The 22,747-nt window shown below is 40.1% G+C and overlaps 1 protein-coding gene across 1 annotated transcript in view; it reads right to left on the reverse strand.

Moving 5' to 3' along the window:
• The window catches only part of LOC115476824 (gamma-aminobutyric acid receptor subunit alpha-1), a 169,260-nt gene that overhangs the window by 93,593 nt on the left and 52,920 nt on the right, over nt 1-22,747 (reverse strand). The window contains exon 5 of the mRNA XM_030213400.1: nt 20,007-20,227. Within this exon, the coding sequence (XP_030069260.1) occupies nt 20,007-20,227 (221 nt within the window). The remainder of the gene's footprint in view (nt 1-20,006; nt 20,228-22,747) is intronic.

Here is a 22,747-nt window from a genome sequence, read left to right on the forward strand (position 1 = left end):
ATTTCCTAAGGTCTTCCTGCAATATTTCACAGTCCGTGTGTGTTTTAACAACCTTGAATAGTTTTATGTCATCTGCAAATTGAATCACCTCACTCATCATTCCGATTTCCATATAATTTATAAATATGTTAAATAGCACCGATCCCAGTACTGATTCCTACAGCACTCCACTGCTCACCCTCCTCCATTGAAAGAAATGACCATTTAACCCTACCCTCTGTTTTATGTCCAATAGCCAATTCCTAATCCACACCAGAATATTGCCTCCTATCCCATAACTCTTTAATTTTCTCAGGAGTCTCTCATGAGGAACTTTATCAAAAGCTTTCTGAAAATCTGCATACACTACATCAACCGTCTTACCTTCAGCTACAGGTTTATTCATGCCTTCAAAGAAATGAAACAAATTGCTGAGGTAAGACGTACCTTGGCTGAACCCATACTGACTTTGTCCCATTAAACCATGTTTGACTATGTGTTCCATAATTTTATTCTTTATAATAGTTTTCACTATTTTGCCCAGCACTAGCATCAGGCTTACAGGTCTGTAATTTCCTGGATCACCCTGTCACACTGGCCACCCTCCAATCTTCAGGTACTACGGACAATGTTAATGACAGGTTACATATTAGTAACAGCAGATCAGCAATTTCATGCTCGAGTTCTTTGAGTACCCTTGGATGTATGCTATTGGGTCCAGGTGATTTACTACTCTAATGTGTTGATTTGGCAGTACATCTTCTAGTTTGACCGAGATTTCTTTCAATTCCTCCGCATCATCTCACTTGGAAACCATTTCTGGTAAAGGCAGATCTCATACATCTTCTTCCATAAAGACCAAAGCAAAGAATTCATTCAGTTTCTCCACTATAGCCTTGTCCTCCTTGAGTGCCCCTTTTGCTCCTTGTGACAAGGCTACAGCCCAGAGGTACAAAATGAAACAACAAAACCCTGAACTGCGTCTCCCAGAATGCATTGCCCGTCCCAGCAAGGGGAGCCCCAGGGATAGGCAAGCTGGCTATATACCAACTCTGACCACAAGAGGGAGGGAGAATGAAGAAGCCCAATTCCCCTGGCTCCGTAATCAGTACATCATGCCTCCCACCTGTAAGAGGGAAGGGTGGGGTGAGAAGCAGGAGGAGGATTGGATGGATTGGGTGGAGGAGGGGGTTAAGGAGGCTGAGCAAGAAGCAGAAAGCAGGATGGAATGGGAGCTGGAGAGCCCTGAGGAAGGTAGCACCTGAAGGTGGAAATCTATGTGTTTAAAAGATGTTTTGATTTATAAACCTGTTGTAAGGAAGAAGCCTGTTTTTATTAGAACTGTTTGCTGGGGGGGGGGGGGGGGGGGCAGAGGGCTGGAAGAGTTACAAGCCTGGTTCCCCCAGCTGCTCCTGATTGTGGTGTAAGGACTGTGTTGGAGCTGGAAACCCTGGTTGGACAGGAGGGAACAATCCTGCTTAGAGGCCAGCACTGCTTGTGATACGGACTTTGAAAAGGGGTATTTTCAAAGGGGACTATTGCAGCCCTTCAAGAAAGGGCAGAGACTTTGGGTTGTTGGGTGAGGGGCAGCACAGCCCTGCCTGGGGCAGCCCTAACCCAGGGCTAGACTGAAGCTTTTGTCTGTAACTTGGAAACCAAAAATAAAAAGAAAAGAATATTTGAAAGTATTGGTTGGTGGCAATTTGTGGAGCTCGGATTAATCCTGGGGAGGAGACTTCCTTCCTCCCCCTACTGGCGCAGCGGTCCTGTTTATATCCTTCATGATCTAACAGTCCCAAGGATTCCCTTGCAGGCTTTCTGCTTCTGAAGTTGTTACTATGAGGTTTAGCCTATGCGGCAAGTTTCTCTTCATATTCTCTTTTAGCCATCTTTATTAATGCTTTGCATCTGACTTGCCAGTGCTTATGTTGCTTCTGATTTTCTTCATTTGGTTCCTTTTTCCATTCTTTGAAGGACATTCATTTGGCTGTAATAGCCTCTTTCACTTCACCTTTTAACCATGCTTGCTGTCGTTTTCTCTTCTTTCCACCTTTGCAAATATGTGGAATGCATCTGGTCTGGGCTTCCAAGATGGTATTTTTGAATAATGTCCACACCTGATTTAGTGTCCTAAACTTTGCAGCCGATCCTTTTAGCTTTTTTTTAACCATTTTCCTCATTTTATTATAGTCACCCTTTCAAAAATGAACTGCAGCTACAGTAGATTATCTTTGTGGGTTCATCCTAGATAGTAGCTTAGGTTTGACCATGTTATGATCACTGTTTCCCAGGAGACCCAACACTGCCACCTCTTGCACTATGCCCTGAACGCTACCAAGAACCAGATCCAAAATGGCTCCCCCTCTTTTCAGTTCCTGGACCAGTTGCTCCAAGAAGCAGTTGTTTATTACATCTAAAAACTTTTATCTCCCTGGCACTCCCTGATGTAACATTTATCCAGTCAATAATTGAATTCACCAATTATTATAGTGTTGCCCAATTTTCCAGCTTTCCTAATTTCTGTAAACATTTCTTCATCTGTCTGTTCGTTCTATTCCGGCAATGGTAGTACAGCCGTACAAAAATACTCCTTCCCTTCACACATGGAATTTCTATCTATAATGATTCCATGCTGCTATCTGTTTCATGTGGAAGGTTTATTTTATTTGACTCAATTCCCTCTTTAACGTATATTGCAACCCAATTTGATTGTTTCAATCATTATGATACAATTTGTACCCTGTTAACACAGTGTCTCATTGATTTTCCTCTTTCCACCAAGTCTCTGACATGCCTATTATATGTACCTCACCATTTAGTACTATATACTCTTAACTCTCCCATCTTATTTTTTAGTCTTCTAGCTTTTGTGTACAGGCACTTCAAATTGTATTTTTCCTTGGATCTACAAGCTGCATAGAAGTTGATGGGGATAATATGCATCCTTTATCCTGTTCTCTCATTAAACACACCTGGCTTACTTTCAGCATTGATGAAACATCTCTACTGGGATTTCCTAAATGTCCTATTTCAATAGCATCCTTCAAGGATACTCCACACTGAACCATGCACTCCTGGGCGACTGTCGGCTCCACGCCCCCCCCCCCCCAATTCTCGTTTAAGAGCTGCTCTTCTATTTAAAAGTTCACGCCAGATCAGTCAGAAATAACCAACATTTCTGAGGAAATTGTCAACTAAAACCACATGAGCAATGTCCCGCATTAATAAAAACCTGCCAGGAAGCCAACAAGAAACATATGCACATAAATGATTAGAATACCACTCTTTATGTGGCTCTTTAACTGTGTAGCTTCTAACAGAATGATTATACAAACAATTTTCCCCACATATATTGTAAGTACATAAGCGTTGCTATACTGGGATAGACCAAAGGTCCATCAATTGCAGTATTCTGTTTCCAACAATGGCCAATCCAGGTCACAAGTATCTGGCAAGATCCCAGAACAGTAAAACAGATTTACGCTGCTTATCCTAGAAATAACAAACAAAATACACAGAGTGTGTGTATGGCGATGCGATAGTCTTAAATACTATTTGGACTAAAGTGAAAGGGAGTCTCATACACAATTTGTCTGTAGATAGTAATATTGTTTTCACTCAATAGGTGAATATATTACATATATTCATGTCATAATCATTGACTCCACCTCCACCAACCCTTTTATAATCACAAAAAGCAAGTTGCTTTTTGTGATTATAAAAGGGTTGGTGGAGGTGGAGTCAATGATTATGACATGAATATATGTAATATATTCACCTATTGAGTGAAAACAATATTACTATCTACAGACAAATTGTGTATGAGACTCCCTTTCACTTTAGTCCAAATAGTATTTAAGACTATCGCATCGCCATACACACACTCTGTGTATTTTGTTTGTTATTTTAACACATGAGACAGAGTGACGGTCTCAATCATTCCTTGAGTTATCCTAGAAATAAGCAGTGGATTTTCCCAAGTCCATCTTAATAATGGTTTATGAACTTTTCTTTTACGAAATTATCCAAAACTTTTTTAAAATTCTGCTAAGCTAATTCTGGCCAATTTGAAAATCATAGGAGTGTGCATTTGTTAGCTTACTTTATGAAATTTAAGGACATGTTTACTAAACTTAGATTTTTTTTGTGCTTACAGCACATTAAGCTCAAAATTTAAAGTGTCATAGTTGCCTTTTTGAATCCCTCTACTCCTTCCCCCATCTGTCCCTGGGTTTCAGAATGGTAGCTATGATCCCTAGCAGTAATCTCGTGGTACTACTGCTATGATCCAACCTACAATTTTTAAGAAGCAATTGTTCTTTTATAGTAGTCTGTCTTCTAGCAGTAGTGTCACGACTACCGCTAGGGGTTGTGAGTGGCATTTTGAACCTGGCATCTGGAAGGGTATGAATGACTAGGGTTCATTGCTGACCCCTTATTTTTCGATCACCAGAGATTGCTTGAAATAGGCATAAGGGAGCCTTGGGGGGGAGGGGTTGTGGCATGTTCACAGGGAAACGTTTTTGCTGAGGGGAGAAGGGAGGGAGAGAGGGAGTGGGGATCTAGGAGTCCCAGCCTGTCTCTTTTAAAAGAGGTTCCCCAAAAGTATTAAGCCGCATATTAACAGCCTGTTGCTCCAGGGCAACAAAATACAGTTGCATTTTATTGCATTAAAGCTTAGCTGCCTGTTATTGGACCATTTTTCAAGCTACATTGGATCCCTCCTTATGCTTAGCATACCTTCAGGGGTATCTACCCTATTATAGAATTTGGTATCATCCACAAAAGATGCAAACTTTACGAGACACCCCTTCTATAATATCACTCAGAAAGATGTTAAAAAGATCACTCACAAAGATGTTAACAAGATCTAGGCCAAGGGCCAATCCCTTCTGCACACCACTGGTAACATCCTTGCCTTCAGAGTAAACTCCATTTACCACTACCCTCTGTTTCCTTCCACTTAAATAGTTTCAAACCCAGTCACTTTAGGGCCCTCATAAATGACACTCTATTTATCAGTTGCTTATTCAGAACCGTGTCAAAGGCTTTGCTAAAACCTAAGTACACCACATCTAGCACTCCCCCTAAATCTACCAAACTGTTTGGCCACCCAGTCAAAGAAACTAATCAGATTCATCTGACAAGACCTATCTCTAGTAAAACCATGCCTTTTGGGTCCTGAAATCAATTTAGTTCCAGAATTCTCACTATCTTCTGTTTTAGAAATGTTTCTATTAACTTACTCACAATCCAAAGCACAAAAGCACCAAGAGCCTTCAAAAATGGAATGTCATTTAATTCATGTCTTCTACATCAATGACCCAACACGGGCCATGTTTCAGTGAACAGAATCTGCATCAGGGGTCATATGACAATATTATTCCAATATAAACATATCCTGCATCTCAGCTGGAGGCAGGAAATAGGAACCAAACGTTGTACTAAAGTTCCAATGTAGTGTAGTTTTACTGCTCATAAGACTACACTATGCTGGAACTTTAGTACAGCATTTGGTTCCTATTTCCTGTCTCCAGCTGAGATGCAGGGCATGTTCATATTGGAATAAAATTGTCACATGACCCCTGATGCAGGTGCTGTGCTCATGTTGGGTCATTGATGTACAAGACTGATCTACTTTGTGAATTAAATAATTTGTTCCATTTTTTAAGGCTCTTGGTGATTTTGTGGTTTGGATTGTGTGTTTTGTGCTTTGAATCCTCTCTATGTTTGTTCTACTAATTTATTTACCATAGAGGTCAGATTAATTGGCCTGTAGTTCCCAACCTCCTCCTTGCATCCACTTTTGTGGAGAGGGACTACATCCACCCTCCTCTGGGACCATTCTTGACTCTAAAGAAATATTGAAAGGGACGGGCAGTGGAGCCTCCAGACTCTCCCTCAGATGTATCCCATCTATCCCCATCGCTTTGTCTAACTTTAGTTTAGCTAGCAGCTAGCATCTCAAAAATACAACCTTCTGAAAATCAGTCAAGGTTTACCACAAATCCATTCTTATTAGTGTTTGTGTTTCGCGATCCTGCTCCTGGCCTTTCATCTGTGAACATAGAACAAAAATATTTGTTATGAAATTCTGCATTATCTTTTATCAGCCTCTATATAAAGTTCCTCTTTACCCTTGAGCCTCAAAATGCTACATTGGCATTTCCTCATATCACCAACATATCCCATTTTACTTTACATTCTATTTTTAATTCCCTTTGAGTCATTGTTTTCCTGACTACTTTACCAGCTTCTCCTGTCTTTACCTCTTTCTGCATTCTCTATGAAGGCTGACCTCTTTCCCTTACCTTTTCAGGTACTATTTTTTAGAACCAAAGAGGCCTTATTTTTCTCTTACATGTATTTACTTTCCTAACAAAAAGGTATTTTGCCCTTAAAATAGCTCCTTAAAGTTTTACCCAGTGTTTTTCTATTTCCCCCAGGTGTTTATATCCAGTTATTATCACCTTGAGTTATTACCTCATCTTAACAGTTCTTTTTGAAGTACAGAACCATCACTTTTGAATAAACCTTCTCCAAATGTGTCTTAATATTGAATCACACCATCCAGTGATTACCAGATGACATTCCACTATCACATCAGAAACAATATCCCCCATTTATAAGCACCAGGTCTAGCATGGTCCATCCCATATGGTTTCCATTACCAACTATTGGAACAGGTCACCCTGTAGAGAAACCAAGATCTCCTTACTTCTAGATGACCCTGCAACAGGGATGCCCCAATCAATATCCTGCAATTTACTTTCCCCCTTAACGGCTGCCACTACACTTATAAACCCCTTTGACTATCCAACATACTTCCTCTACCACCTGATATTATAAACCTATCAATCTGTTTAACTTCAGGTCATAAAACCTCATTGCAGCTGCAACTGAACACCTATATAAACGAAACCATGGAAGAATTGCCCTAGCCATATTGCTGCCCTGGATAATTGAGTCACACTTTGCTCCTTAAGCACAACAGCATGCTACCACAAACATGAAGTTTAGCCCTTCATGTTTTGAAAGATTTTATTGAAAAACAATGATTGTGGCTACAGCATAGTCATTTACAATCTTTAAGTACATATAACAAGAAAAACATTTCTCTGTTTTCCTCATGCAGGATAATCTAACCCAAGACACAAAGCCTAGGCTGGTAATGAGATCTTTCTATTTTCCCTCACTACTTAAAACAATTCAATACTTTTCCAGTATTTTAAATGTATTCTGAATGAGGCAATTGAGATGCAATATATTTCACCTATGAAGAAAATATCTGTCTCTAAAGCTATGCATATGTCTAGTAATGCTATAGAAATGATAAATAGTTGTAGTAGATCACAGGAAGGTCATTTATAACTTGTAAACTTTAGCAGCACTCAGCATTTGCTGACCGCAGCCAGAGTTATGCATGAAAATTCAATGCCGGGCATTTCTGGGCTTCGGCATTACATTTCTGGGTTTGCAGAGCCAGCTAAAGCATAGGTGATTAAGGGGTCCTTTTAAAAACTGTGGTAGAAAGTGGCCTTAGCATGACCTTACATAGGTCTTTCCCGTGCACTATGGCCATTTCCACCCCAACATTAAAATGGCTGGTTTTCCATTTTCTGAATTAATGCCATTAGCATGTGACCATTAACAAAAATTAGCGCATGAGCCCTTAATGCCATCTATTTTGTAGGTGGTAAGGTCTCATGGGCTAATCCTGCTCCTGCTCTAATCAGTTAGTACACGGCAATGGCAACACCCTAACTGATTAGCACAAACACAGCCACTATCCATCCCCAGAAATGTCCCCTCATCCAAAAAAGTATATGTACCTTTTAGTACGTGGGTAGTGCACACACATTTGAAACTTACCATGGGATGCCTCAGTAAAGCCCTAGTCAGTTCTAGTAAGCACATGTTAGAAATATGCACACACATACACACAAACCTACCACTCTCATCCCAGACCACCTCCTTTACAGGTGCCCCACATAATTTCAACTACCTTGTTACGTACGTCTTAAACTCCAGCACATGCAAACACATTTATGAACCCCACATATGTAACCCATCATTCCTACACTCCTACACATGCGTTATTACAAAACGCTACCATAGAGACATCAGCACATACACATTCAGACACCCCTCACCCCTCCCCAAATCTACTACTTATACTTTTAATATTTCTACATTGCTACACAGATATCACAAAAACACAAATCTGCCCACAGCACATCTACTCAAACTTACACTTATACCCTCTACAGAGAAACTGTCACAATCACTGAAAGAGGGCTTCAACTCATATACTATCATATAGACAACCCAGAAGCACAACTGCATATGTACATCTGTTCCAAACATACTCCACAATCCCATAACAATCTTCATCTAAACTCACGGTCATAACATTAAAAAAACACACCAATAAACCTCTTAACACACAACCCTATTACACATAATTCACCCATAGAACCCTCCTCATACACATACACACCCATTCAGCATATGTACATTCCCAAAACTATACCTCCTAAATTACAACACCCCACATATATACGAACAAACACACCTCACCCCAATATTCAGCCAGTCAATGCCAGTGATTTTAAAGGTACTGAACCTGGATATTGAAAACCAGGTCTAATTCAGTTACTAGCATTGAATATCCAGGTACTCTGTAGTACCCAGGAGGTATCCCGGTATGGATGATATTCAGTGGTCTACCCTTTTATGTAGTCCAACATGCCCAGTTAGCTATCCAGGCACCAACATTGAAGATCTGTGGTGCCTAGACTCCACCTCTAGAGTATACCTGGATATTTAGCAGCAATATTGGGGTGAGTGTTGCTAAATTCCCAGGTTTGTCCCAATCACCACAATTTAACTGGGCTGGAACCTCTTCTGCCCAATTACCAGCTACATATTTAGGCTGGAAGCATTTCTGAGGTCATTCTCTGTATGTTTTTTTAAAAAATGTTGTACGGGTGGCTGAAAAGATTTGATACATGGCACATCTTTAGAACCTAACAAATTAAAAGACAATAACATTAAAACTATGTACATTTGTTTAAAAAGCTCTGTATGGATTAACCACTCATTATATGCATTCTTTAATTGATCTCCTCCTTTGCAACACAGTCATTGGTTCAAGAAATTATCTAACCTTCCACTATCTACATGTCAGGATTCCCTTAGCTCTGTACCAAATCGTAGAATTCCCTCTCAAAATTCATCAGATGGGAACCTAATTATTTGATATTCCAGAAATACCTTAAAGCCCCTTCTCAGTTCCATTCTAATTGCTATTATACATGGAAGACTATAAATTGTTACCTTCTTGCATCTAGCATTCGTTTCCATATTACTCATATTGTAATTACTCAATCCTCACTTACTTTCTTATTACTACTTAATATATACTATCCCACATCACTTTTTGTACTGTTAATCACAATAGGTTGTTAGCCACATTGAACCTGATCTATTGGGATAAGGTGGGATATAAATAAATAAATAAAAATAATCAGACTTGTCCAAGGTACCCTTATACACTGCATGGTTGTTTGTTTTAATTATAGGTATACTTCATTGATCATTGGCCATTACAAATTTGTGTATTGCTTGTGCTACCATTAGAATAAAAAATGCCTCATTAATTTAGAAATCATAGATATTACTCTAAAGACATTTTCCTTTACTAACTTGTTAATCACAAGGGCCAGTGTAGGGCTTATTTTAGACCTCATATGAATAAAGTATTTTAAAGGAGCCTTTCCCTGTGTGATCTGCTCTTTTACACTGACATTATTTCTTTTAGAGACATATATAATATAAAGATGGATTGATGATTTTATATCACAGGATCTGGATTTGAGTGCTATTGTATATTCCTTGTCTATAAACGGTATCGGGTCAATATTCAATTGGCAGTGGTCAGTATGTTTTTTTAAACACTGACTGTCACCTGCTAAAGTAGCCCCAGATATTCAGTGCTGGGTCATATCCCGCAACCAGCAGTAAATATCCAGGCCTAGTCCTTGTGGTGACCTCCAGGGTTTATGCAGGTCCCAGCAGATATTCAGCCAAGGTCCACATAAGACAGTTAAGCACCCCCATACCAATCCCCACTTCCACCCCCAAACCAAATAGAAAGCTGCCCCAGCCACCTCCCCTTTACCTTGCTGCTTCTCTTGAAAATGGCTGCAGTGACCTCTAGTGACAGCCTCATAGTACTTCACTTACCACAATTCCTGAAGTATCACAAGACTGCTCTTAGAGGTCACAGCAGTGGCGTACCAAGGGCAGGGCGGTGGGGGCAGTCCGCTCCGGGTGTCAGCGGGTAGGGGGGTGCTCTGCTGCTGCCCCAGTCCCCACCTGCCTACCAGCTCTGTGGACAGATGACCCTCTTCTCCTGCCACCCGGCACCTGACCCAGCCTTTTAAAAAAATCTGTGAAGTGGCGGCGCAGCGCCTCGCGTCTGTCTGCTCTGCGTTTAAGGGAAGCAAATCGCCTCGTCGGCCGGCCTTCCCTCACTGTGTCCCGCCCTCACGGAAATAGGAGGTTACATCAGAGGGTGGGACACAGTGAGGGAAGGCCGGCCAACGAGGTGATTTGTTTCCTTTACACGCAGGGCAGACAGACGCGGGGTGCTGCACTGTGCTGCCACCTTCACAGATTTTTAAAAAAAGGCTGGGTCAGGTGCCGGGTGACAAGAGAAGAGGGTTGTCTGTCCACAGAGCTGGTAGGCAGGTGGGGACTGGGTCGGGGAGGGGAGGGGGGCTCAGATGGGAGAAGGAGAGGGCTCAGATGAGAGAAGGGGTCTGGGTCGGGAGGGGGATCAGATGGGAGAAGGGGACTGGGTCGGGGAGGGGGGGCTCAGATGGGAGAAGGGGCCTGGAACTTGGGTCTGAGAAGGGGGCAGGAGGGAGAATGGGTCTGGGGCTGATAACTGGCTAGGGCAATTCTCTGCCCAGTCTCTGCCCATAGCCCGCCCTTAATCTCGCCAGTTAGGGGGTTGACAGTTTAGTGGCAATATTCAGCAGCACTGTCTGGTTAAATGCCGCTGAATATTACTGGTTAGCCTTGAGTAAGCAATTTAAATGACCAGGAGTCTCTCATGGCCCTTTAAATCACTTAGAATATTATGCTATACATATTTTTAGCATAATTGGTAAATATTTTACTTAAGTTGATATATATTCAAAGCACTTAGACTTACAAAGTTTCATGGTAACCTTTTGGAACTTTGTAAGTCTAAGTACTTTGAAAATACACCTCCACGTGTTTTTAATTTTGTATGTATTATTATTACCTGCTTAGACTGCAGATAAGCAGGCTATAAATTAAAAAAAAAATAGAAATAAATATATGCAAGTACTGACATTTACTTGTTAAAGTGCTGATTTTTGCTACTTATATTAAAAAATAGCATTTTACCCATATAATAACTATATTATAAAAAATAACATGTATAATAGCAGTCAATTAAGGGACCAACTTCCTAAAGGCAATTATTTACATTTTAAAGGTTACTGAAAATACCAGAGGGCTAAGCACAATTGCCTTAAGAACATAACAACATAAGCGTTGCCATTCTGGGGCAGACAACGTGTCCATCAAGCTCAGTATCCTGTTTCCAACTATGACCAATCTAGGTCACAAGTACCTGGCAATATACTAAAAGAGTAAAACTGAAATAAGCAGTGGATTTTCCCAAGTCTATTTTAACAATAGCTTGTGGACTTTTCTTTCAAGACATTATCATAGTAACATAGTAAGTGATGGCAGAAAAAGACCTGAACGGTCCATCCAGTCTGCCCAACAATCTCATTCATTCTCAATTCTAGATTGAATCAACAATGAACATGATATTATATACTTGATCATGATCTTTCTTTGTTGTTTCAGGGACATAGACCGTAGAAGTCCGCTTGGCTCTACCCTTATGTTCCAACTACAGGAGTTGCCATCAAAGCCTGTTCGAATCCATCTTAACATTTGTGGGACACAGACCATAAAAGTCTGCCCAGCACTCTCCTCACAATCCAAATTACTGGAGTTTCTGTTGAAGCTCTCTACACCCATCCTAAGCTGGATTGCTATATGCAGGACTTAGTTGATATAGCAAGAGATGCAATCTAAGCACCACTTGACATGCAAATACATATGCAAACCTTTAAGCTTTGTTTTTTATATAATTAATTTTCTAATTAGAGATCCCCTGTGTTCATCGCACGCCACCTTGAATTCCACCACCTCCCTTGGGAGGGCATTCCAGATATCCACCATCCTCTCCATGAAAAAGAATTTTCTGACATTACTCCTAAGTCTACCACCCCGCTACCTCAAAACATATCCTCTAGTTATACCATTTTCCCTTCTCTTAAAGATATTTGTTTCTATATTAATACCTTTCAAGTTTTTAAACATGTGTATCATATCTCCCCTGACCCTTCTGTCCTCTAGGGTATACATATTCAGGTCTTCCAGACTCTTCTCATACGTCTTTTGGCACAATCCCCATATCAATTTTGTCACCTTCCTCTGGACCAATTTAAGTCTTCTTACATCTTTAGCAAGATACAGCCTCCAACACAATACTCCAGGTGGGGCCTCATCAATGACTCGTACAGGGGCATCAACACCTCCTTTCTTATGATGGTTACACCTCTCTCTATACAGCCTAGCATCCTTCTGGCTACAGCCACTGCCTTGTCACACTGATTTGTTGTCTTCAGATCCTCAGATACTATCACCCCACGGTCCCTCTCCTTGTCAGTGCATATCAGCTTCTCACCGCCTAAGATGTACGTCTCCCTTGGATTTCTACTCCCTAAGTACATCACTCTGCAATTTTTGCATTGAATTTTAATTGCCAAACATTCGACCATTCTTCTAACTTTTACAGATCTTTTTTCATATTTTCCACTCCCTCCAGGGTGTCCACTCTGCTTGGAATCATCCACAAAAATATTTGTATTAAGTGGTCTGCTTTCTTTTGAATGGTCAGGATGCTGTGTGATTTATGCCTATCAGAGATTGTCACATGTGAACCTATGGTCTTATGGAAGTTTTTAAAAGTTGGCATCTGGGAGTTTTAGCTACCATCGTTAGATCGCTGTGGTCAAGGAACAAGCCTCTATCCCCTGAAGCAGCTGTCGGGAAACAAGGATTCCTTGTTGGGTGTAAAATGAGTCAGCTGAGCTACTGATGGAATACAAGTGCTGTTGAAGATAAGTACTGTTTAGATACTGTTCAAGTAATCTACCCAAATGAATTTGTGGTGTTGTTCCTGTGTTGATCTATGCAGTTTTCTCTTGTTCCCGATAGAAGCTGACATGCCTAAATGGAGTTTCTTTCTGACCTATGATGGCTGAGTGACTTGTGTTGCTATGTTGAGTGCAACTCTTGTAGTGCTGAGGTCTTCTTTCTCTACATTGGTGGATGTTGTGAAATTGAGAGGGGAGAATCTATATATAGTTGGTTTAAGAGACTGTTATATGTCTTCATAGATCTTCTATTTGTAACACTGTCAAATAGGAAAGAATTTCATTGGCACCTAATAACTCATTAGATAATTTCAACAAATTATGGGATCCCTTTGTACAATTGTGTTCTAATTCTGGACGCATTTGATATATTTCCTCTTAAAAGACATACATTTTCTTTTTTATTTATCTTCTTCTCTATAGATCTCTTATATTAAGCTGTGCTAGTGTTTCCCGCACAGCAATGCTGACAAAGCCCATTCAAAGTGAATGGGCTTTATCAACATTGTCGCACCGGGGACTGGTAGTGCGGTTTGATAAAAGAGGCCCTATATCCTGAATTTTAGTGGTTACTAGATGTATCTCCCTTCACATTGCTGGAAAACATGGTTTACTTTGTCTTGAGGAACTACAGGGTACAATGATTTTGTTATGTTCTTATAGGAGTAGCTTCTATAAAATAGTACCAAAAAATCAGTGCTGTAAAAAAAGCACTAAGCGCTATTCTATAAACAGCATTCAAAGTTAGGTGTCGTTTATAGAATAGCACTTATGCTGGGAACCACAACTAAAGACAGTCGCAAAGATTTACACAAACTGAACCCTGGTATAAATCATTGCATCTATAGTAGACAAGGATCCCCCTTATTCTATGAAAATAAGTGTAAATTGAAGGAACGCCCCTGATCCACCCATGACCCTCCCGTGGCCACACCTCCCGGTGCCTACCTTTGTGTGCACAAATTTGGGAGATATTGTTTTGTTTGTAATTGTTACATATGCAAAAAGTTAATTAAAAGTGTCATCTAAAAAAAAAAACAAGTTATGTGGGTCCAGCATAAGCAAAATTAGCACCAGATTTTCAGGGCCAGAGGCCACTTATGGCCTGGCAGTAAATACTGTGGACTGATCTAGCTGGTGACAATAAACATGAATCACAGTCGGGATTCATATCCAACCATAGTACAGAAACAGTGATAACCACCCTCATAGCTAAATTCAAACAACTAATAGCAACAGGACACAGTGTGCTACTCCTCCAATTCGACATGTCCAGCGCATTCGACATGGTTAGCCACCAAATACTCTCGAACATCTTAGACTACTTCGGGATTGGAGAAAATGTACTAAAGTGGTTCCAAGGATTCCTAAAATCTAGAACCTACCAAGTGATCTCACAAACGTCAGTACCATGGACACCAGAATGTGGTGTCCCACAAGGATCACCGTTGTCACCAACCTTATTCAACCTAATGATGACACCTCTAGCTAAATCGCTATCCAACCATGGTTTTCATCCGTATATTTATGCAGATGATGTCACGATATACATCCCGTTCAAGTATGACCTAACAGAAATTGCAAAAGAAATCCAACATAGCCTCCAAATAATGAATTCATGGGCGGATGCATTTCAACTGAAACTAAAGCAGAAAAGACCCAGTGTCTCATCCTATCCTCACAATACAACTCAAACAACAACAACACTGTATACACCCCAGACTACACTCTTACAGTCTCCGATAGCTTGAAAATCCTGGGAGTAACGATTGATCGAAACTAGAAGACCATGCGAAAAATACAACAAAGAAAATGTTCTATGCCATGTGGAAACTGAAAAGAATCAAACCCTACTTCCCAAGAGACACATTCCGCAGCCTAGTACAGTCAATGGTGTTAAGCCACCTAGACTACTGCAACGCAATATACGCGGGTTGTAAAGAACAAGTCATTAAGAAGCTTCAGACAGACCAAAATACGGCAGCCAGACATATTCGGGAAAGCAAAATACGAAAGCGCCAAACCGCTAAGAGAGAAACTACACTGGCTTCCACTAAAGGAACGAATTGCGTTCAAAGTATGCACCATGGTCCATAAAATTATACATGGAGAAGCTCCGGCATACATGTCAGACTTCATAGACCTACCTGCTAGGAATGCTAAAAGATCAGCACGTACATTCCTCAACCTCCATTACCCCAACTGCAAAGGATTAAAATATAAGTCCACCTACGCAACCAGCTTCTCCTACATTTGCACACAGCTATGGAACGCACTCCCGAAGACCATAAAGACAACGCAGGATCTAACCATCTTTCGTAAACTACTGAAAATGGACCTATTCAAAAAAGCATACAACAAACAATCATCCTAACCTCCAAACAACAACAACGAAGAATAAGACCGAAATGACATAACCACTGCCCAACACTATTACTCTCACCATAATACCATCATCTGAGCAACTACATAAAGCCGACACCTACACAAGACCACAATGTATTCTTCTACCACATACATATGCACTTGATTGCAAAAACACGTGTTAACAAGTACGCAAGCACACAGTGCATTCTTCTACCTTGTATGTACGCACTTGATTACAAAATCATGTGCATATCTAAAGTCCGGAATTGGCAATCGTCATAACGGCAAATGTAAGCCACATTGAGCCTGCAAATGGGTGGGAAAATGTGGGATACAAATGCTACAAATAATAATAATAAGCGTTTAAAAAACGCTGACCACTGGTGACTGAATATTGTGGTGAGTATTTACAAGTGTATGCTCTCTAGATGTGTAATTGCCACACAGAGCTTTTAAAATTAACTCCATTGTTCTTTCTGGACAGAAATGTCTACTTTTTAATGAATATAATCTTGTGAACTTGCTTGTGATACTATTTTGAAGCGGAGGATTTCCACAGGATTGTGTTATCAAATCTTGTAGCATGTGCCAGTTGAATGAACAACCACTCTTTCACTATGCCCATATGATATTATTATTATTATTTGTTGCATTTGTATCCCACATTTCCCCACCTATTTGCAGGCTCAATGTGGCTTACGATGGTCTGTTATGGCATTCGCCATTCCAGAGTAAAAGATATATTTGGTGTTACATAGAGAATAGGATGACATAATAGAATTAAGCAAACAGGCATAAAAAGAACCAGTCAGAATGCAAGGTTGCGTGGTAATGTGTTACAATTATTGATCATTGTGGTATGCCTTGCTGAAGAGATAGTTCTTCAGAGATTTACAAAAGTTAATTAGTTCGTAAATTGTTTTTAAGTTACTTGGCAATGCATTCCACAACTGCATGCCCGCCATGTAGGAAAAGCTGGACGCATGTGTTAGTCTGTATTTTAGTCCTTTGCAGCTGGGGAAGTGCAGATTAAGGAATGTGCGGGCTGATCTTTTAGCATTCCTGGGTGGCAAGTCCACAAGGTCTAACATGTAGGCCGGGGCATCTCCATGAATGATTTTATGAACTAGAGTGCAGATCCTGAGCATGATATGTTCCTTAAGTGGAAGCCAGTGTAGCTTTTCTCTTAGGGGTTTAGCACTTTTGTATTTTGTTTTTCCAAATATGAGTCTGGCTGCAGTGTTCTGGGCTATTTGAAATTTCTTGATGATTTGTTCTTTGCAGCCAACATAGAGTGTGTTGCAGTAATCTAGGTGACTCAGCATCATTGACTGTACCAGGTTGTGAAAAATGGCCCTTGGGAAGAAAGGTTTTACTCTTTTAAGTTTCCACATTGAATGGAACATCTTCTTAGTTGTATTCGTCACATGACTTTCAAGTGTAAGATTTCGATCAACGGTAACTCCAAGAATTTTCAGGGTGTCTGAAACGGGAAGGGAAAGGTTTGGTGTGGTTATAGTGGTGAATTTGCTTTTGTTATGTTGTGAAGTAAGTATAAGACATTGTGTTTTTTCTGCATTAAGCTTCAACTGAAATTCATCCGCCCATGAATGCATGATTTGGAAGCTTTGGTTGATATCATTGGTGATTTCCTTTAGATCATGTTTGAATGGGATGTAAATCATGATGTCATCTGCATATATGTATGGATTGAGGTTCTGATTGGATAGTAATTTGGCCAAGGGTGTCATCATTAGGTTGAAGAGAGTCGGCGAAAGGGGAGATCCTTGAGGGACTCCAAATTTGGGTATCCATGGGGTTGATGTAATCGAGTTAGATATCATTTGGTATGATCTTGTGGTCAGGAAGCCTTTAAACCAGTTAAGAACGTTACCTCCAACTCCAAAGTATTCTAGGATGTGTAGTAATATTTCATGGTTAACCATGTCGAAGGCACTGGACATGTCAAATTGTAAGAGAAGTATGTTGTTGCTAGTTGCAATTGCTTGTTTAATACTGTTTCGGTACTGTGGCTAGACCGAAATCCTGATTGAGTATCGTGAAGAATTGAGAATTTATTTAAGTAGTTGGTGAGCTGCTTGGTAACCATACCTTCCGTTAGTTTGGTTAACAGCGGGATGGATGCTACTGGGCGATAGTTGGTTAAGTCACTTGTACTCTTCTTTGCATCTTTTGGTATAGGGGTAAGTAGTATGTTTCCTTTGTCCTTTGGGAAGAGTCCATTTTGTAACATATAATTCAGATGTATCGTTAGGTCTGATATGAGTTGTTGAGGGGCGAATTTTATAAGGTTATTAGGGCATATGTCTAGTTTGCATTGGGACTTGGCGAATCTTTCGAGTGCTTGGGAGATGATATCATCCGATAGTGTGTCGAAGTTAGTCCATGTTCGGTCAGCTGGATGTTCACCAGGAGTTGGGTCTAGAGACTCAAGGAGTTTTACGTAATCAATGGTATTGACAGGTATCGTGAGTCGTAACTTTACAATTTTCTCTTTGAAGTATTTCACGAGATTGTCTGCTGATGGGGTGTCTAAGCTGTTAGCAGTAACCAGTGTAGTATTTAATAATTTGTTCACGAGTTGGAAAGGTTTATGTGTATCCTTTTAGTCTGGTCCAATTTTAGTTTTGTAGTATGATCTTTTTGTTTGTCTAATGGTGTATTTGTATTTTCTTTGTAGTTGCTTCCAAGCGTTGAGTGCGGACTCGTCTCTCCTTTTATTCCATACTCATTCTAACCTTCTAACTTGTGTTTTTAGTTTTTTCAGTTCTTTATTAAACCATGGTATTGAGTTCTTTCTATGTGAGGTTCTGGATTGAAGTGGTGCTACAGTATGTTGTCTAATATGCTTCTGCATCTATTGTCCCATTCTTGAAGAAATAGGTGTGACTCTGTTAATGCTGTCCATTCATATTCCTATGTTTTTGTTTATGTTTGAGTAACTTGCTATATTGCTCAGTCCAATGGCAGGAGGGCAGTTTACAAAAAGGAAAATAACAGTTTCAGGAACGAGAGCGGAACTACGTAATTAAATAGGACAGTAAGGAAAAGAGAAACTGGAGAGAAAAGATAGCAAGTGCCTAGCATGCAAATAAACATATTTTTGGTATAAGACAAGTACTAGCCTCCAGTGTTAATCACCTCAGACCACTTCCCTCCAGAAGTGCTGTGCTCATATGCATGATCACCATATATGAATACACTGAGGACATTTTTAAGACAAGACTTTGGAGTTAGAATGCTAGTGCCTAATTTAAAGGAAACAAAAATGATACAAATAACTTGCAACATCGCATGAATGTTACCTGTAGACATTTTTTTTCTCCTGAAATAAAATATTCATGCAAAACATCCACAATTTCTTGCATTATATGAGGTAAAATTGTGGAAAGAAATCTGCATGTATGTTGCTGTTGATATTTTGATCAGTTTTGATATTGAAGTTTTGATTGTTTTTTTTAAGCTGCTGGCTGCCACAGGCTAAACTGAACTCAAATAGTCAAAGCCAGGCCATATCTGTGAAACCAGCACTGAATATTCAGTTTACAGTAGCCACCCAGAAGCTAACCATGTACCAATCAATATTCAGACCAATGTGTATTTAGCTTGGCAGATAAAGGTTGGCTGTCCTGACTTTTATCTGCTTACTTAACCAGTTAGTGGAATGAATATCACTGCTAACTGGTTAAGTACCTGCTCCATCCAAGCTTGGCTCACAAACCAGCTCAGCACTAACCAGATGGTGCCATGGTGGTCAGAGCTGATATTCAGTGGCACTGCTCAGTTAAGTGCATCTGAATATCAGTGACCAGGGCCCCGAGCACTATTTGACTGGGCATGAGCCTCTCCCGCCTGGTTAAATTACTTTGAATATTGGATTCACAAGATGCTTAAATGCCATTACATAACTTTGGCCCTATCGTTAAATCTGGCTTTGATACATAAGTGCAATTTATTAAGAAGCAGCACCACAAAAAAAAAACAAATCAGTCCCACAGACACAACCAGGCAGAGAATGGAAGCGTGGGAATGACTACACTAATGAACCAGGATAGCAAGCAGGAAGTCCTTTATTCAAATCGTGGATGTATAAACGAAAGCGTAGACCCAACATGGGCCATGTTTCAGCTACAAAGATTTCCTCAGGAGTCTTCATAATACACTGATATGTGCACACACCTTAGGTGCAAAATAACATAGGGAACAGGAGCATATGTCTCCAAACTGCAACTTATCCAAATTAAGAAGACAAATTACATGTTAGCAAAAATGAACTCAGGTGTTCATGGAGCGTAATCACGTTTATGGATATGTATGTATGAGGGAATCCACACTGAACATTTGGAAGTACACTCTTGTCCTTACCTCATGGTGTACAATAGTGTCCCATCCTCCGTGATCCGTAATAGTTTATTAGGCATAGTCATGTTGTGAGCTACAGATTTCTTTCCATTATGGAAAAAGGTATCTGGTGTCCAAATTTTGCTGGCCATTAGATTATTAAGTCGGAGAACAGTCATGGGACCTTTGAACTTTAACCTCTCATCTCTCCAGCTCTGACGGAAAAATACATCTATTGTGTATTCCTGGAAAACAAAAACAGAAAATTCTTCTAAGATTTGTATATATTAAAACACTAGTACTGTATTCGTATGTCATTAAGGTAAATAAAAAATAAGCAAAATGACACATTTTGATTAGATCAGTTTCATACATATCACAACTAGCCTGAGAGGTTAAAGTCATCAGAACAAAATGAGTGATTGTAGTTGTTTTAAAAAGTATTCTGTTTTTTTTTTTAGCTCAAAGTTGTATGTTACCACTAAGATTGTATATGCAACTTTTGATGAATAGTAAAATATGATGAATGAGGGTGTTTTTATGATTTATGGTTTATTAAGTTTAATATACTGCCATTTCATGAACTCACTGAAAGGCAGTTAATAATTCAGTTAAAATGATAGAATCCACACAATCAGTTTAAATAGCAGAGGAAATAAGAACTCCAAATTCACAATAAAAAGTAGAGCGTAGTAATACAGTAAAACATAAACCTTAGAAATTCTAGCAGAATGCCACATCCCCGTCTGAAGTCACCATCAGAGTACAGATATGTAAAAAGTTTATCCAGTTGAAAAGCTAACTTAAATGTGTTTTTAAGTCTGTTCTAAATCTTGGAAAGATCTTGGGGCCCTAGAAGGAACATAAAAAGAGCACTTAAAAGTGAGATAAAAAGGTTCATTATGATACAATACCTTGTCAGCCATGGTTAAAATCTTAAACTGGATATAAAATTGGACTGGGAGACAGTGATGGTCATGTAATATGGGAGTGACATGGCCATGATGAGTGGCATTGGCAAGGAGTCTAATAGCAGTATTTTGTACAGTCTGCAATCAACAAATGGCATACTTTGGTAAACCTGCATGTAAACAGTATACCAAATGAATTTATAAAGGACCAGTACTATGCAAATCCTCATTTGTTCCATTCATTTTTTTAGTGTAATTATACATGCTGTAAGGAACACAAATGTATACCTGTTAGTTATATATTCCATTCATTTTTGGTGGCAAACCACAAATGTGGATGGGCAAACAAACTGGAGTCAACTTGGGAGGAGAAAAAAGCTGAAGCACCAGTCATGTTGGAACTTTTTCACAAGCAGCCAAACAAGCCTAGCTCAACTTTCATTCTCCCTTATATCGTAGATAGCCCCCCCCCCCCCAGGGCATCCCAGAATGCACTGGGTGTAGCCGGGCACCACCATTTTGAAGATAATAGTGCCCAGAGACAGGAGTGAGAAGGTATGGGGAGGGGGGAGGCTTAGGTTGGGTTGGGGTCCTGATAGATTATCAGGAAGATTTTTTTCTGGGCCTTGGGGGTGCCAGGGTTCCACTAGACCACCAAGCCTTTTTTTTTACCATTAGGGGATTTTATGGGGGACAGGGTTCCATTAGACTACCAGTCCTTTTTTCACCAATAGGGAGAAAGGGAGGGGGTTGCATTGCATTATCTCACATCGGGAGTGAGGGCTGGATTTTGGGTAAGGGGCAGGGTGGTTGAATTGGAAAAAGAGAAGGGGTGCCTCTAGACACCTTTCCTCTCAACCAATCCTTCTACATTGCCTTAGACCTTGCAAAATGTTTCCCATGCTAAATGCATATGGGTAACTTATTTTTTTTCTTTTTATCATAGCTGCAGGGTAATTAATGGCTGCATTTAAATGCACTCTGCAGTAAAAGTTTTTCAACTGAAACCATTTGACCATGGGGCCAAAACTAACCTGTGTGCAAACCTGGCATAAACAGCATGTTAACACCAGCGGTACTTCTGAGCATCAGCTCCTGAGGGTGGAAGAAAATAAACAAATAGGACAGGGCCAAGATGCACAAGCAGAACTTTTTGTGTCAGTTTCACAGAAAGCTGAGTTTTAAATCTAAGAGAGCTTTCATATTCAAGTCACAGCGAAAAAGAACCCAAAGAGTGCAGGTAAAAAAGATTACCTGCCTCTGCTTGTCATATACCACTGCTTATGATTTCTAAAGCACCAGTAGGCATATGCAGCGCTTACAGATACATATAAGAGAGACAGTCCTTGCTCTATAGAGTTACAGTCTAGTCTGATTGAATCCTATGCTTGAAAGGGGTAGGCTTGTAAATGGTGGTGGAAGAATTTGAGGGAAGGTTGTTGATGATCCCAAAAGATGTAGGGCCAGCAGTAACACTGGAAAGTGGGAGCAGAGAAAATGGTTTCTAATCTCTAGAAGTCTATCGGTCAAGCTGAAAGGAGATTTTATTAAGAAAGATTATCAATAGTTGCAGCTTCCAGTGCAACTGTAAAAGGCTAGTTATTTGCTCATGACAACAAAGAGGGACCAAGGTAGGCAGAGGTGATGCAGGATGAGCAGATGGGGATAGGAGATAAAGAGCAGGTAAACATTTATTTATTTACAGTCATTTGATATACCAGCAGGGGTACAGATATGGCATAAAGTTGAAAATGGAAAAAATAGCAGAAAAGAAGAGAGTAAGAGGTGAGGGAGAAGAGGAGGGGTAAAGATCAGGTGGGAGCTCAAAGGACTGCTGAAAAAGATGAGCTTTCA

This window comes from Microcaecilia unicolor, chromosome 8, assembly GCF_901765095.1.
Source record: "Microcaecilia unicolor chromosome 8, aMicUni1.1, whole genome shotgun sequence".
Lineage (NCBI taxonomy): Eukaryota > Metazoa > Chordata > Amphibia > Gymnophiona > Siphonopidae > Microcaecilia > Microcaecilia unicolor.